This window comes from Ranitomeya variabilis, chromosome 1 (genome assembly GCF_051348905.1).
Source record: "Ranitomeya variabilis isolate aRanVar5 chromosome 1, aRanVar5.hap1, whole genome shotgun sequence".
In the NCBI taxonomy this organism is placed as follows: Eukaryota; Metazoa; Chordata; class Amphibia; order Anura; family Dendrobatidae; genus Ranitomeya; species Ranitomeya variabilis.
Genome location: NC_135232.1, coordinates 81780592 through 81798070, shown reverse-complemented (window position 1 = coordinate 81798070; position 17479 = coordinate 81780592). Strand labels below are relative to the sequence as shown.

Sequence of the window (17479 nt, the reverse complement as noted above, 5' to 3'; positions counted from 1 at the left end):
AAGCTAAGTATCAGGTGCGAGCATTACGTTGCGAGGAGTGATCAGTGCTCACCCGGCCCGCAGCTGATACATTGAAAATAATCAACTCGACAAATTTTGGCTTGCAGAAGGAAATATGGCGGAAGTATTTGTATTTTCCACATCTCGGTGTTCCAGACGCTCATGTGTAAAGCGCACCCATATAGTAAGGCCAACGTTGGCTCACAAGGCCCAGAAATCACATATTACATAGTGGACTCTGTATAAAGTACTTTAAATATGGTTGTCCCTTTTTTTTTTGTACTGTTGGGGTATTCAGGACACTGATGAGAAAATGAAGGTGTTGTCACTGGCTGGAGTGGGGTACATGTGCTATGGTCGAGACATCCGTCGTTTGGCGGAACATAGGCCGTGACTGCAGACTATGCCAGCGGGCGATACCAAAAGCTCTGGGCCAACCAAAAGTTGAGAAACTGTGGGTATAACCTGGTACGGGGGCAGTGGAACTACCGATCCCAGGTTGGGATTTTGTGGACTAAAGGCATTAAAGAAAGGGGGGTTTACAAAATAACAAGATCGACGCTCCTGTCTCCGTGCGCCCCTTCTTGCGATTTCACAGTTGTGCATGTAGGTTAGACATCATTGTCCTCCGTTTCCACTTGCCTGTGAATTGCAAATTTCTTCTGATAAAGTCGTTATGCTTTTATTTGCTAACAGACATACTGGTCGTTCTTGGTATTTTGCACCCCCCTCTTTCCTTCCTAGTTTGGCGACTTTTCCGTATTCTTGTCCAATGCGTAAGCCAGCATTTGCTCAGCCGCACTTTGGCTACATAGATATATATTGACATCCCTATTATGCTGCAACAATTTAGGAGTTCTTTTCATTTCAGGACTGAGAGCAATGTATTGTGCCCATCTACATGGAGTTTTTATTTTTCAGTGGATGGAGCTGTTCGATGGCTTCTTTTTTTGCAGGGCAAGACAAAGCTTTTATTGATACCATTTTGGGTTAGATATGACGCTTTGATCGCTTGTTACAGCATTATATGTGGAATTACAGAGCCAAAAAGTAATTTTGGTGTTCTTGATTTTTTTTTTGTCTTCTATGGTTTTTACAATAGGTTTAATTACTTTTTTGTGTTGATAGATCAGACTTTTCTGAAATTTGCTATACCAAATGTGAGTATTTTCTATATCTTTATTTATCATCATTTTTTTTTAACACTTTTCACTGTTCTTGTTAGTCTCCTTAGGGGAATCGAAGCCACGATCGTCCAATCACTTGTGCTATACACAGCAATGCTATAGGTTAAAGTTGTGGCCACTGCTATGGAGTCACCAATCGCACATTTGTGACATAATAAAGTGATGACCGTGTCTCAATCCTTAGCTGTCAATCATGGCCATAGGTGTGCCTAAACAGATCGATCCAAGCAAAATGTGAAGCAGCCAGCAGGTATTTGGAGGAGAGATAAATCAGTAAGAACGCCAACATATATTATAGTTACCTCTTAAGGAGCCGTTGCCTGAAGTTCCAGTTCGGTGGGTTTATCTGAAGATTGCTTGTCAAGTGATTACACAAACGTGCACCCGTATAAGAGAAGTTGGGAACCGATGTTGCCTTTATATCAAAAATATATATATATTATTTCACTAGTAGCACAATATTAGGGAGGAACCCTGGAAAGAAACAAATCCCGTAACCCCAGCCGGTGACCTACCTGCTCATAGATGAGCTCCACCAGTTCCTGTAAGGATTCTTCCGTAGTCACCCAGCTGTTCAATAAGTCCGTAAACTGGGTGATCTCAGCCTCAAAGCTGCCCGGCTCTTCAGTCAAATGGTTCAGCGTTTCCTGGACAAACCCTGCCAGCGTTATCTCTGGGACAGCCGAATATCCCACATTATTCTCCTCGTAGGACTAGGGCAATCAAATGACAGAAGAAATAAATTCTAAATAAAAATCAGACTATGCAAGATGTGAGCAGATATGGATATAAATCATCCTCCTCAGACCACACGAGAAGCGGGCAGATATGGACATATACCATCCTCCTCATACTACATGAGATGTGGTCAGATATGGACATACTCCATCCTCTTCATACTACATGAGTTGTGGTCAGATATGGACATATACCATCCTCCTCAGACCACACGAGTCGTGGGCAGATATGGACATATAGGATCCTCCTCAGATTACACAAGACGTGGGCAGATATGGACATACTATCCTCCTAACCTCTTCATAAAACCTTTACTTTGGTACATACATATTAGCATTAAATTCATAATTATTATTTTAGTAAAAGACAAAAGGAGATTTTTGTGTACTCACCGTAAAATCCTTTTCTCCGAGCTAATCATTGGGGGACACAGGACCATGGTTGTTATGCTGCTGCCACTAGGAGGACACTAAGTAAACACAGAAAGAGAAGCTCCTCCCCTGTAGTATACACCCTCCTGCTGGCTCCAAGTGAACCAGTTCGGTAACAAAGCAGTAGGAGCTTAATATTTAACCAGGATGAACTGTGTCAAAAACCAAGTTAACTCAACAAAAACCAAAGCAAGTAGGCTAACAGGGTGGGTGCTGTGTCCCCCAATGATTGGCTCGGAGAAAAGGATTTTACAGTGAGTACACAAAAATCTCCTTTTCTCCTACGCCTCATTGGGGGACACAGGACCATGGGACGTCCTAAAGCAGTCCCTGGGTGGGAAACAATTAACTGCAATTGCTACTTGCACCCACAAGTTACAGATGCGGCACAGCCGCCTGCAAAATTCGTCTGCCGACGGTCGCATCTGCCGAGGCCTGAGAGTGAATATGGTAATGTTTTGTAAAGGTATGCAGGCTGGACCAAGTCGCAGCCTTACAAACTTGTGCTGCCGAAGCTTGGTGCTGGATGGCCCAAGACGCACCCTCTGACCGAGTGGAGTGAGCCTTAATCCCTGCTGGGACAGGAAGACCTCTGACTCGGTAGGACTCCTGAATAGTCGAACGGATCCATTTGGCTATTGTCGCCTTGGAAGCGGGAAACCCTTTCCTCGGTCCTTCCGGGAGCACGAATAGGGCATCTGACTTGCGGAAAGGCGCTGTCTGTCCGCGAGATGTATCTCCTAAGAGCTCTCACTAAATCCAGTGTGAGGGCCTTCTCGATGCGATGGACTGGTGCCGGACAGAGTGAGGGTAAGACAATCTCCTCATTGAGATGAAAAGAGGATACAACTTTCGGTTGAAAAGACGGGGGATGTCCTCAAAACCACCTTATCCTGATGAAAATTCAGGAACGGAACTTGAGAGGACAGAGCCGCCAGCTCGGAGACTCGTCTGATAGAGGTGACCGCAACTAGAAAAGCAACTTTCCATGAAAGGAGAGACAGGGAAACCTCCTGTAGAGGTTCGAAAGGAGCCTGTTGCAAAACTCCGAGGACCAGATTAAGATCCCATGGTTCCAACGTCATCCTATAGGGGGGCGCCCGATGGGAGACTCCCTGAATAAACGTCTTGACCTGTAATCTGTTGGCAATCCTGCGTTGGAAGAGAACAGACAGGGCTGAGATCTGCCCCTTGAGAGAACTAAGGGCGAGACCCAGGTCCAAACCCGTTTGTAAGAACTTGAGAATGAAAGGGATGGAAAAATGTAGAGGAGAACGTCCTCGGTCGCTACACCATGAAAAGAAAGTCTTCCAAGTGCGATGACAGATACGCATAGACGTAGTCTTTCTAGCGTTGATCACGGTAGCTATGACTTCTGGAGAGAAACCTGCCTGGGTTAGGACCCAGGACTCATCGGCCATGCCGTCAAACACAGGGCCTCTGAGTTCTGGTGGTAAAAGGGGCTTTGAGATAGCAGATCTGCGCTATTCGGTAATCGCCAGGGAACATCGGCAACTAGTTGAACTAGTTCCGCGTACCACGCCCGGCACGGCCAATCTGGCGCAATCAGGATTACCGGTACCCTCTCCGCTCTGATCTTCTTGATGACTCTCGGTAGGAGAGGAAGCGGGGGAAATATGTACAGAAGCCGAAAATGATGCCACGGGAGTACAAGAGCGTCTGCCCCGATGGCTGCCGGATCGTGGGACCGAGCCATGAAGTCGGGAACCTTGGAATTCAGCCGTGAAGCCATCAGATCCACGTCCGGGGGTCCCCAACGACAGCAGATCTGGTTGAAGATCTCCGGATGGAGAGACCACTCCCCGGAGTCGAGGCATTGCCAACTGAGGAAGTCAGCCTCCCAATTGTCCACTCCCGGGATGTGAACCGCAGAGATCATTGAGCGGTTTTTCTCGGCCCATCGGAGGATGTGGCCTACCTCTGTCATGGCCGCCCTGCTGCGGGTTCCCCCTTGGCGGTTGATGTATGCCACTGCAGTGGCGTTGTCAGACTGAATCCTGATTGGGCGACCTGCTAGGAAGGGATGGAACTGGAGAAGTGCCAGCCTGATCGCCCGGATTTCCAAGATGTTGATTGGAAGGCGTGATTACTGGGGGGACCAGCGGCCCTGAGCAGTGTGATGAAGGAACACCGCTCCCCAGCCTAGAAGACTGGCGTCTGTCGTCACAACCAGCCAGTGTACTGGAAGAAAAGACTTCCCTTGATTCAGGGAGGATTTCAATGTCCACCACCTGAGAGACTGTCTGACTAGCTGGGGAAGGAGGAACCGAAGGTCTAGGGAGAACGGGTTCCTGTTCCAAACAGCCAGGAGGGCATGCTGTAGAGGACGGAGGTGTAGTTGAGCAAATGGAACCGCCTCCATAGCTGCTACCATCCTGCTGAGGACTCTCATACTGAAACGCAGAGAATGAGAGCGAGGCTGAGAGAGCTTCTGAGCTTCTCGCTGTAAGACTGAGATCTTTTCCGGGGGAAGAAGAACCAACCCCCGGGACGAGTCGAGTATCATTCCTAGAAAGGAAATTCGCTGAGCCGGTACTGGGGAAGATTTTTTGAAGTTTATCTTCCAACCCAGGCGAGAAAGGGTATCTATTGTGATGGCCACGGCTTCCTTGCAGGAGCGGAAAGAGGGGCCTTTGATGAGGATATCGTCTAAATACGGGAGCGCCACCACTCCTCGGGTGTGGAGTTTGGCCACGGCAGCCGCCATGACCTTGGTGAATACCCTGGGAGCAGTGGCGAGGCCGAAGGTCAAAGTAACGAATTGGAAGTGATCTTCCTGAACTGCGAAGCGAAGAAACCTTTGGTGAGAAGGTAAAATAAGAATGTGGAGGTATGCGTCCTGGATGTCTATAGATGCCAGGAACTCGCCTTTTTCCATGGAGGCGATGACAGAACGAAGCAATTCCATCCGGAACCGTCGTACCCTGACGAACCTGTTCAGCAGTTTTAGGTCCAGTATGGGCCGTACTGTACCGTCCTTCTTTGGAACAATGAAGAGGTTTGAATAAAAACCTTGAAACCTTTCGCTTTGAGGGACTGGAATAATGACTCCGTCTTTTCTCAGAGAGCTTATAGCTTTGAAGAACTCTGATGCTTTTGCCCTGAGAAGAGAAGACAGGAAAAAACGGTTTGGAGGATGAGATAAGAGATCTATCTTGTATCCGAAGGACACTAGATCGCGGACCCACTCGTCGTGAACGACTGAGAGCCACACGGCACTGAAGGAAAGCAGGCGGCCGCCTACTTTGAGGGTGTCCCCCGGATACCGCAGGGAGTCATTGTGTGGAAGGTCTGCCCGTTCTGGCACCTCTGGATGCCGGCTGCCTTGGCCTGCCTCTCCATGAAGGCGAAGGCTTAAAAGAGGCCTGTGAACCTCTGTCTCCACGTTGTGCCCGGCCGGAACCGGGAGATGTGAAAGAAGAGGACCAGTTTGAGTTGTAACGAAAAAAAATCGGGAACGAGCCTGTGGGTGCAGGTTCCGAAAGGGCCAAGAGGGTCTCTGTTGTGGAAGAAATTTACTCTTCCCTCCAGTGGCGTCAGAAATTAACTGGTCGAGCTTTTCGCCAAAAAGGCGACCGCTCTGATATGGGAGAGAAGTCAGTGACTTTTTGGAAGTAGAATCCGCACGCCATTCCCTGAGCCATAAGGACCTCCGGATGGTGGTGATATTTGCTGCTGCTTGAGAAGCGCAGTCAGCGGCATCCAGGGACGCGATCACTACAAAATCTCCAGCTCTGGCTATCTGAGTAGCGAGGTCTGCTACCTCGGGGGGAAGATTGGTATCCAGTACTGCTGTAGACAAGACCTCAGCCCAGTGGGTCATAGCCTTAGCCACCCACGTGGCGGCAAAAGATGGAAAGAGTGCGGCCGCTGAGGCTTCAAAGGCTGAACGCGCCATATTGTCGATCGGTTGGATTTTTGATAGAGGCGCCCTCCGAGGAGGATAAAACAGATTTGGTAGCCAGGCGCGATACCGGAGGATCTACTGGGGGAGATTGTGACCAATCTTTTCTTAGATCCTGGGCAAAGGGATATTTGGACTCCATGGGCTTCTGCCCTGTGAATCGTTTATCTGGACGGATCCTGTGAGATTCAACAATTTGCTTAAACTCGGGGTGAGTGGCGAACACTCTGAGCTCGTTTGGTCCTCTTAAAGGACACGGCATGATCCGTTTTAGATAAAGGTTCCTCCTCAAGTCTCTAAGCCTTATTCACTGACTCAATTAGAGAGTCGAGAGTCTCCTGATCGTGATGATTCCTGATCTAGGGACGTATCAGAATCGTCCTCTGAAACAGGTTCTCTACTAGCCCCAATGGAAGGGGAGCGAGAAATGGAGCTCTCAGAACCCCAAAACCGTTGATGGTCTGGGGATATGGCATGAGTCCTTTTCCTGGAAGAGTGAGAACTCCTTGGCAAGGTACGACCCCTGGAGTACGAGGGGTTCTGACCATCGGAAGCGTTGTCCGTATTAGTGCCCTGGTTAGAGGAAGGGTCTCGGAACGAGTCTAACGCTTTTGCCAGGGATGCCATAGACCGGGTAAGGGAGGTAGCCCACTCAGGGGGACTAGGCTCACTGGGTTCAGTATCAGCAACAGGTGGTTCCAGAGCCGTCACCGGTTCACAAGCTGTGCATAATGCAGTATTGTGACCCCGGGGTAATGGTACCTTACAAGAGGTACATGCAGCGAAAAATACAGTGTGGGTTTTCCCAGACTTTTTGTGAGGCTTTGGCTGAGACATAGTAAAGCCTGGAGGAAAGCGCTTACTAGCAGGGGAAGGGTTAAGCTATGTGTCTGCAGCTTACCCAGGTCCTGTGTCTTGAGTCCCCAGGGCAGGTCCGCAGTGTAGGCAGTGAAAAACGCTAGCTAGGGCTGTGATAGGAAATGCTGGAGCAGTGCTGCAGCATCAGGGCTGTGGGTGTCCCAAGATGGCCACCGAGATCAGGAAGTTGGAGCTCATCACAGAGAACGAGAAGCTCCAGAAAAAGTGGGCGGGGCTAACTGCCGGTGGGCGGGGCCAAAACTCAGGCCTGTATTGAGGGAAAAATTTATTTATTTATTTTTTCTCTGCAGTTGCAGCCTGCAGTGCAGCAACCGCTATTAGCGCCATCATTAGCTGCACTCCTTCGTGGGGTTGCCACACCAAGGACCACCCACAGACACAAGCTTAAGGTGCGGACCTCCCATACCCCGGGGACCAGGACCCCCCAGCGCCTCGGCCCCCGCAGTGTACTCACGGTAGATGCGGTGGGCCGGTGCTCAATCCACCGTCGCCATAGTCAGGGAGGGGGTGGAGAGCTTCTGCCGCCATGCGTCATCCGCTTTATCAGTGGTGATGCAGAGGGGGGCTGCACGGACACCATATATATCATGTCCGGCTATGCACCTGGCTCCAGGAGAGGTAGATGGAGGGCTACTCCATGTGGTCGCCTGCTATGGAGGGGGAAGATCGGAACGCGAAGGAACCGTCGCCCGTAATGTGAGCTCAGGGCTGGCATCCAACGTTGCAGGAAAGGATACGGGAGGGACGCTCCACGTACTTGCCTGTTGATGGTTCGGGGGAGATTCGCTCCGTTAAAGGAAAAAATAGAACGGAAAATCAAAAATTAAAATAAAAACGGTGGGGTCTGAAACAGACCCAAGTGCCTCCTACAGGCACTAAGCAAGAACTGGTTCTCTGGGAGACAGCACGAGGGTGTATACTGCAGGGGAGGAGCTGAGAGCCAGCAGGAGGGCGTATACTGCAGGGGAGGAGCTGAGAGCCAGCAGGAGGGCGTATACTGCAGGGGAGGAGCTGAGAGCCAGCAGGAGGGCGTATACTGCAGGGGAGGAGCTGAGAGCCAGCAGGAGGGTGTATACTGCAGGGGAGGAGCTATTCTTTATGTGTTTACTTAGTGTCCTCCTAGTGGCAGCAGCATAACACCCATGGTCCTGTGCCCCCCAATGAGGCGTAGGAGAAATTTTTCTAGCAAACATCATTGGTAAATCATACTATAAGTTAATTGTACAGGTAATTACGGTCACGATGATACCGAAAATGTGTATACTAAGGTTTTATCATCGACCAGGCGCCGCTGACATCACCTGATCACAGGAGTCTATCATGCGCGGACCTGCTGCTGCTGCTGGAGCAGCGACTTCCCCCTTTTGGTGTAAATGTATATTTTATTATTTAATACATCAGGAAAATTTGCCAGGACAACCCCTTTAATGAAGTTTATATAAAATATCAATTGTTTACATTACAATTATATATTTTTTATAAAAATGTACGATATATACATTACCCTTTGCACTAATATTATCAGAGCATGGCCTAAAAAGTAGAAAAAAAGTGTATGATCAGACAGTCCTGGGGTCCCCTAATACATCCTGGTCCATGCCATGTATGGGCCCCTTCAGTCTTGCCATTTTAATGTCACAATTGGCAGATCTTTAAGGGCTGAATGGTGGAGATGTGAGTATTACAGTCACAGCAGGCTGGAGATAGCCCAGAGCATAGCAGTGCTGCGTGACGAGCAGACTAGCCGGGTCACTATGAGGGTAGTCACTAAGCATCCTGAACGTGCCCTCTTACTACACCACGTAATAAGGACAGGGGCAGATCACACAACCCAATAATGAGGCAGAGCCCACTTGCACATTACAGAATACCTACATTGCCATCTGCAAAGTATCCGGAGGGATAAAACTCTGCAGCATTTGCAGACAGTTTGGAGATCACAGTCCTGGAGTCGGAGTGCTGACCCTTAGACACGGCCATTGAGCTGGTCTCTATCGCTATCTGAGCCTTCTTCTGGTTGATTTGGACTGCGGAGAAAACAAGAAATGGTAAAACATTTTATATCGAAAATATTCTTTCCAATGATTTCTAAAATAGGAAATGAGACACTACCCTGTTGCCCACGATCATCAATTCTGGGATGTATTAACAGAAGCATACAGTCTAGATCACGTGACGTCATTATTGCCCTCTACTCTTTGGTCAGACCTCATCTGGAATACTGTGTCCAGTTTGGGCAGCACATTTTAAAAAAGACAACAAACGAGCAAGTTCAGAGAAGAGCGACCAGAATGGTGACCGGTCTGCAAACCATGTCCTATGAGGAACGTTTACAGGATTTGGGAATGTTTAGCTTGCAGAAAAGAAGACTGAGAGGAGACTTAATAGCTGTCTACAAATATCTCAAGGGCTGTCACATTGTAGAAGGATCATTTATTCTCATTTGCACAAGGAAATACAAGAAGCAATGGGATGAAACTGAATGGGGGAGACACAGATTAGATATTAGAAAAAACTTTTTGACTGTGTGGGTGATCAATGACTGGAACAGGCTGCCCACGAGAGGTGGTGAGTTCTCCTTCTATGGAAGTCTTCAAACAGAGACTGGACAGACACCTGTCTGGGATGATTTAGTGAATCCTGCTTTGAGCAGGGGGTTGGACCAGATGACCCAGGAGGTCCCTTCCAATTCTATCATTCTATGAAAAGCCTATGTAGGAGCATTAACAAGTAACCTACATATGCTGTAACAAAACAGCAACTGTCAGAAATCTGAGTGAAATGCAATATGTTTATTTAAAAAAAAAATTGTGTTGGCTCTCACATAATTTTCAAAACCGGCAGAGGTAAAGCCAAAGGCTGAGGGCTGATGTTAATATTCTGGGAAGGAGCCAATAGCCAAAGGTTCCCAGGCTATTAATATCAACTCACAGTTGTTTGCTTAGCCTTTCCTGGCTAGTTTACAGGGGAACCCCAGAAAAGAATTGGCATGGGATTCCCCTATAAAAATCAAACCAGCAAAGGCTAGGCAGACAGCTGCGGGCTGATATTAATAGCCTGGGAAGGGGCCATGGATATCGGCATCCCCCCGCCAGGCTAAAAACCATGAGCTCTCAGTCCCCCAGAAATGGCGCATCTTATAGATGCGCCAATTCTGGCACTTAGCTTCGCTCTTCCCACTTACCCTGTAGTGGTGGCAAGTGGGGTTCATATTTGTGGGGCTGAAGTCACCTCTGTAGTGTCAGATGACATCAAGCCCACAGGTTAGTAATGGAGAGGCGTCTGCAAGACACATATCCATTACTAACCCCATAGTGATATTGTATAAAGCACAAACACCCAGAATAAAGTCTTTTATTTGAAATAATCACACAGACTCCTTTATTGAATCTAAATTTACCATACTTACTTACTGAACGCCTAATCCCCGACGCCCTCGTCTCCTGCAAACATTCAAAAAAATAATAAACCAAAGTATAATACTATCCTGTCCAACGGCGATCTCACATATAGGGCAGTTACAGCGGGAGATGTGACCGCTCTACCCGGCCTCCAGCGATACACTGAAAGGAGGTAATCGTTCCTGCAGTGTATCACTGAGCTGCTGTGAGATCACCGAAGTTCATCAGCTCCAGTGCTCTCACTTCTACCACTGTGTGAGAACTTTCTCACGCAGCAGTGCCGTAAGTGAGAGCACCGGAGCTGATCAGCTGATGAACTCCGGTGAACACTCGCGGCTGCTCAGTGATACACTGCGGGAGCGATCACCTCCTGTCAGTGTATCGCCGGAGGCCGGGTAGAGCGGTCACATCTCACGATGTGACTGTTCTACACATGAAATCGGCGTGGGACGCTTGGTATTAAATGGACTATGGCGGAAAGGTGAGTATATGCTGGTTTATTATTTTTGATTGTTTGCAGGAGACACGGGAATCGAAGATTAAGTGTTCAGTGAGTATGTATTTTGTATGTAAATATGTATGTAATTATGTAAATGTTTAAATTTTTTAACAACTGAACACAGGCGCCGGATGAGGAGACTATTCTCCTTTCATCGGGTCATGCTGTCTCTGTTATATGTGACAAAACGTAGCCGTATGGGAGTAGTAGTCCCATCAGATGACGTCTAGGTACACATGTCGCATGGGTACACACACAGACACACGCACACATTCTCCGCCCGCACACTCTTCCTCCTTCTGACATTTCCATTGACAAATCGCAGCATTTTTAGCAGCAAATCTGCAGCAAATACGCAAACCTTTTTACACCTGCGTTTTTGCTGCAGATTTGTCACTCAATTGTAGTCAAGGAGTCAAAAATGCTGCAGAAACGTAAAAAGAATTGACATGCTGCAGAAAATAAAACGCTGCAAATACGGACAGAAATTTACTGATCATGTGCACAACACTTCAGGATTATGCATTACCTTGCATAAGTATTCCATTGCGTTTTTGGATCATTTACGCGTGTTCAAAACGCATGAATAATGCATCGTGTGCACATAGCCTTAATCTGTGGAGTTGTCTAAAGGAGGGGCTAGTCACAGTGGGAAGTGGGGATAATTTAAAAAAGTTAGATGTTTTATTTTCAGAAGAAAGTAACTTTGGTACATGTGTAACCTTCTTGTTCTGAATGTTGATAATAATGTCTATAGATACTCGGAATCAGGAGAGAAAAACTTTCTTTTTAGGGCAAATTGAGTAATGCATTATTGATCTACCCCTTCTGTATCCTGCAGGTGACGGACATTTGTCTCATTTGACTCCTACTAACTACGTAACTTTGCATCAGCACCTTCTTCCACTGCCCATCTGCAGTGTCACCCTCAATCCCACTACCTGGCGCCATCACAATGGGAGCTTGGCTTTGCTGACCTCCTGCTGTAATAGCCAGAGCCAATGCCAGCCCTGTCCCAGGTTTTTTAACCATCTAGATGCTGCAATCATAGCATTTAGCCATTTCAGGTCTCGCGAGATTTCGCAATATATTACTAGGAACGCTAGCTGCCGGGGGCATCGCTGCGCGGGACATCAGTAGGTGAGAATACTGCGATTTTTTATTTTTTTTAACCTGGTTTGTGTATGCGTCTTCGCAGCGGAAAACCGCTGTGAAGACGCATACACAACAGGTGCACACAGGCTCGACGGGTCCGTCAGAAAGACTGGCCCAGTGCACACGTTTTCCACAATCTGCACAGGATCCGTCATTTCAACGTCTTGACGGATCCTGTGCAGATTTGGAAGACAGAAGTGTGAAAGAAGCCTAAAGGTACCTTCACACTAAACGACTTTGCAACGATAACGATAGCGATCCGTGACGTTGCAGAGTCCTGGATAGCGATATCGTTGTGTTTGACACGCAGCAGCGATCTGGATCCTGCTGTGATATCGCTGGTCGTTGCTGAAAGTCCAGAACTTTATATGGTCGTCAGATCGGCGTGTATCGTCGTGTTTGACAGCAAAAGCAACGATGCCAGCGATGTTTTACAATGGTAACCAGGGTAAATATCGGGTTACTAAGCGCAGGGCCGCGCTTAGTAACCCGATGTTTACCCTGGTTACCATTGTAAAAGTAAAAAAAAAAACAGTACATACTCACCCTCTGATGTCTGTCACGTCCCCCGGCGTCCGCGCTGCTGCTCAGAGCTTCCCGCACTGACTGAGTGCCGGACGTAAAGTAAAAGCAGAGCACAGCGGTGACGTCACCGCTGCACTCTGCTTTTACTTTACGGCCGGCACTCACAGTCAGTGCGGGAAGCTGAAGGCGAGGGACGTGACACCGGAATGTGAGTATGTACTGTTTTTTTTTTTTTACATTTACGATGGTAACCAGGGTAAACATCGGGTTACTAAGCACGGCCCTGCGCTTAGTAACCCGATGTTTACCCTGGTTACCCGGGGACTGCGGCATCGTTGGTCGCTGGAGAGCTGTCTGTGTGACAGCTCCCCAGCGACCACACAACGACTTACCAACGATCACGGCCAGGTCGTATCGCTGGTCGTGATCGTTGGTAAATCATTTAGTGTGAAGGTACCTTTAGCGTTCAATTTTAGGGTTAACAGATGAAAATGAACAGCACAATTTCTCGAGTGCACTCTATCCCATATGTGGTCAAAAAACACTTTTCAGACACAGTGCGAAGCTCAGAAGGGAGGAAGCGCCATATTATAGTGCCGATTTTGCTGTTTATTTATCTACAGATGTAGTGCCGATTTTTACTTCATGGGTGTTTTCCAGAAACAAGCAGAAGTAGATGTTAAACAGATGACGGGCCTGAGTGGGGACTTGCTTTTTTTGTAGATTGAGTTGACGCTTTTATTGGCGAAATTTTTTACTCTATTCCTCGTCTAGTATAAGAGATTAGACGACTTTATTTTTTGGGTTGGTGCGATTACAGCGATACCAGATTTATATTGCGTTTTTATGTTTGGCTTTCGCATTCCCATATTTTGACAGCTATAATTCTTCCATATTTCGGACGACAGTCATGCGACGGCTTTTTTTTTTTTTTGCGGGACGCGTTGACGCTTTTATTGGTGCCATTGTCAGTCACATTACATTTTTTGATCGCTTTCTATTCAGAATTTTGGGAGGCAGAACGAACAAAAAACAACAATTCAGGAATTTTTTTATGCCATTCCACATGTGGTAAAATTGATAAGGCAGCTTTACTCTTTGGGTCAGTATGATTTCAGTCAGGGCTGTCGAATTGGTGAGCCAATCCTTCGACTCCACAGAATTGCCTCACTACTGAGGATGTAGATAAAGTGCAATGCTGCCTCACTGCTGAGCATGTACATAAAGCGCAATGCTGCCTCACTGCTGAGCATGTACATAAAGCGCAGTACTGCCTCACTGCTGAGCATGTACATAAAGCGCAGTACTGCCTCACTGCTGAGCATGTACATAAAGCGCAGTACTGCCTCACTGCTGAGCATGTACATAAAGCGCAGCACTGCCTCACTGCTGAGCATGTACATAAAGCGCAGCACTGCCTCACTGCTGAGCATGTACATAAAGTGCAGCACTGCCTCACTACTGAGCATGTACATAAAGTGCAGCACTGCCTCACTACTGAGCATGTACATAAAGTGAAGCACAGATTAATCTCAACTAAAAGCCAGGATCCTCAGATCAGGGACAGACATTTATAGGACATTTCATAACTGTGACAATCAGCCATCATCTGCCTCTTAAAGGGAACCTGTCACCTGAATTTGGCGGGACCGGTTTTGGGTCATATGGGCGGGGTTTTCGGGTGTTTGATTCACCCTTTCCTTACCCGCTGGCTGCATGCTGGCCGCAATATTGGATTGAAGTTCATTCTCTGTCCTCCGGAGTACACGCCTGCGCAAGGCAATATTGCTCCGGAGGACAGAGAATGAACTTCAATAATTTTCCTCTATTCTGACATGATATACATGACATAGGAGAGAAATGATGTCCCCAAGGTCCCCCTCCATGATAACGCCACTTGCGCTCAACACTATTGACAACATATAGATAACGACCTAATGATATCAAATTCTGTATAGCACATTTGGGTTCAAAATCCTCACTATACCACTGGATAAAATCCTAAAATCCTTGACGGGTTTAGTTTCCAAAATGGGGTCACTTGTGCAGGAACAGTGGAAACCTCCCACATCAGGGGTTCTCCAAATGCGACATAGCGTTCGCTCTCGATTCCAGCCATTTTTGCGTTAAAGTCAAGTGGTCCTTCTTCCCCCACATTAAGCATAACCCGGGGAAACTGCAAAAAAAATTTGGGGTTCATTTTCTCCCTTTACCCTTGTGAAAATTATTTTTGTGAAAAGTAGTAAAATGTTAATTTTTTCCTTCCACATTCCATTAATTCCTGTGAAGCACCTGAAGGGTTGATAGACTTCTTGAATGTGGTTTTGAGGACTTTGAGGGGTGCAGTTTGTAGAATGGTGCCACTTTTGGATATTTTCTCTCATTTAGGCCCAAAAAAAAGTCACCTCAAATGTGATGTGGTCCCTAAAAAAAATGTTTTTTTAAATTGTCAGAAAAATTAGAAATCGCTGGTCAAGTTTTACATTGTTTTCCGCCCGCCTCACTGAATGTCCTGCTACTGGAACAACATGGGCCTATATCCTCCCAGGAGCCGCCGGTTTTCAGTCACCGCTCACTATACGGTGAGCAGCAGATGTAGGCACTCCTCCCCCGCCACTGACTGGCGATTCTGCAGAGCAACAGTGAAGAGCAAGCTGACAATCAAAGGGTCGGGGAAAGCGCCGAGCCGCCAACACTGTACAGCGAGCGGTGACTGGAGCGGCTCCATGTTCATCCCCGTGACTGAAAACCAGCAGCACCTGAGAAGTATATGATAGCTGTCATTTCACTAAGGTGGTCGGTCAACAATGCAACCAGGGCTGTGGAGTGGGGGTCGGTGTCCATTTTAGAGGGGTTTGAGTCAATATAAAATGGACCGAGTCCTAAAATATGTAATAAATTGGGTACAGCAGTACAATATAGGCAGGATGTGCTGTAAGTATTGTAATAATAATTTTGGAAAGTTTTGAAATGTCATTTCTCTGTTTTGTTCCTTATCTAAGGACTTTTTTAGTTGAGATGAATCTGTACTGCGCTTTATGTACATGCTCAGTAGTGAGGCAGTGCTGCACTTTATGTACATGCTCAGTAGTGAGGCAGTGTTGCACTTTATGTACATGCTCAGTAGTGAGGCAGTGCTGCGCTTTATGTACATGCTCAGTAGTGAGGCAGTGCTGCGCTTTATGTACATGCTCAGTAGTGAGGCAGTGCTGCACTTTATGTACATGCTCAGTAGTGAGGCAGTGCTGCACTTTATGTACATGCTCAGTAGTGAGGCAGTGCTGCACTTTATGTACATGCTCAGTAGTGAGGCAGTGCTCCACTTTATGTACATGCTCAGTAGTGAGGCAGTGCTGCACTTTATGTACATGCTCAGTAGTGAGGCAGTGCTGCACTTTATGTACATGCTCAGCAGTGCTGTACTTTATGTACATGCTTAGTAGTGAGGCAGTGCTGCGCTTTATGTACATGCTCAGCAGTGCTGTACTTTATGTACATGCTCAGTAGTGAGGCAAGGTTGCACTTCATGTACATGCTCAGTAGTGAGCCAGTGCTGCACTTTATGTAAATGCTCAGTAGAGAGCCAGTGCTGCACTTTATTTACATGCTCAGTAGTGAGCCAGTGCTGCACTTTATGTACATGCTCAGTAGAGAGCCAGTGCTGCACTTTATGTAAATGCTCAGTAGTGAGCCAGTGCTGCGCTTTATGTACATGCTCAGAAGTGAGCCAGTCCTATGGAGTCGGAGGTTTGGCTTATCGACTCGATATCCCTACTAACCAGCAGATTAACCCTTTATTTGTATGTGCACACAGTTTTCTAGTGGAAACCACTTAAAGAAATGCTACTTAGGCTGTGTGCACACGTTGCTGATTTTTCGCGTTTTTTTTCGCGTTTTTCCCCGATAAAAACGCTATAAAACCGCAAAAAAACAGCATACAATATGCATCTCATCATTTAGAATGAATTCCGCATGATTTGTGCACATAATGCGTTTTTTTCCGCGAAAAAAACGCAGCATGTTCATTAATTTTGCGGGTTTTTGTTTTCAGATTTCCCACTATAAAATGCATTGGGAAATGTCCGGAAAAAAACGAGGCAAAAACGCGCAAAAAACGCATGCAGATTTCTTGCAGAAAATTTCAGGTTTTTCTCAGGAATTTTCTGCAAGAATTCCTGAACGTGTGCATATAGCCTTAGGCTTCTTTTACACATACTGTGTTTTTTGCGGCCCGTTATTGCGGGCCGTATCGACGCAATTTTCATGGTCTGCTGCAATAACGGACCACAAAAAACTTGCGGATCGCCGTTTTTCATGTTTCCAATACTATGGAAATAGTATTGGGAAAAAAAACGGCATTCCGCAAAAACAAACTTCTGTTGTTTTTGCGGCCCCACTGATTTTCAAGCAGGCTCGATCTTTTTTCACGGTCGTAAATACGGCCCTCACGGCCATACGGCGCATCGTGAAATTATTGCGGCCCCATAGAAATCTATTGGGGCCGCAAAACAGTGGTATGTGTAAAAGAAGCCTTAGGGAGTTTCTTTTCCTGAAGCCATTTTTGAAGAGTTTGTCAAGTTTTTTTTTGCAGATTTTTTTCCTGAAACGTTTTTTTTTTTTTGCAGCCTTTTGATTGACTGGTCAGTGACTAGTTTGCAGCATTTTGGTATGTGGCAGTGGTCAATACAGCAGCTTCTCTATAGCACTTGAATAAGCACCAGAAAAATTTGTGAATAAGA

At 46.9% G+C, this 17479-nt stretch overlaps 1 protein-coding gene across 1 annotated transcript in view; it reads right to left on the bottom strand.

The window, feature by feature from the left end:
• PAIP1 (poly(A) binding protein interacting protein 1) overlaps positions 1 to 17479 on the bottom strand; it is a 33634-nt gene that overhangs the window by 13356 nt on the left and 2799 nt on the right. The window contains exons 2-4 of the mRNA XM_077285418.1: positions 9036 to 9187; positions 1703 to 1900; positions 1490 to 1602 (exon numbers count right to left, since the gene is read on the bottom strand). Of these exons, the coding sequence (XP_077141533.1) occupies positions 1490 to 1602; positions 1703 to 1900; positions 9036 to 9187 (463 nt within the window). The remainder of the gene's footprint in view (positions 1 to 1489; positions 1603 to 1702; positions 1901 to 9035; positions 9188 to 17479) is intronic.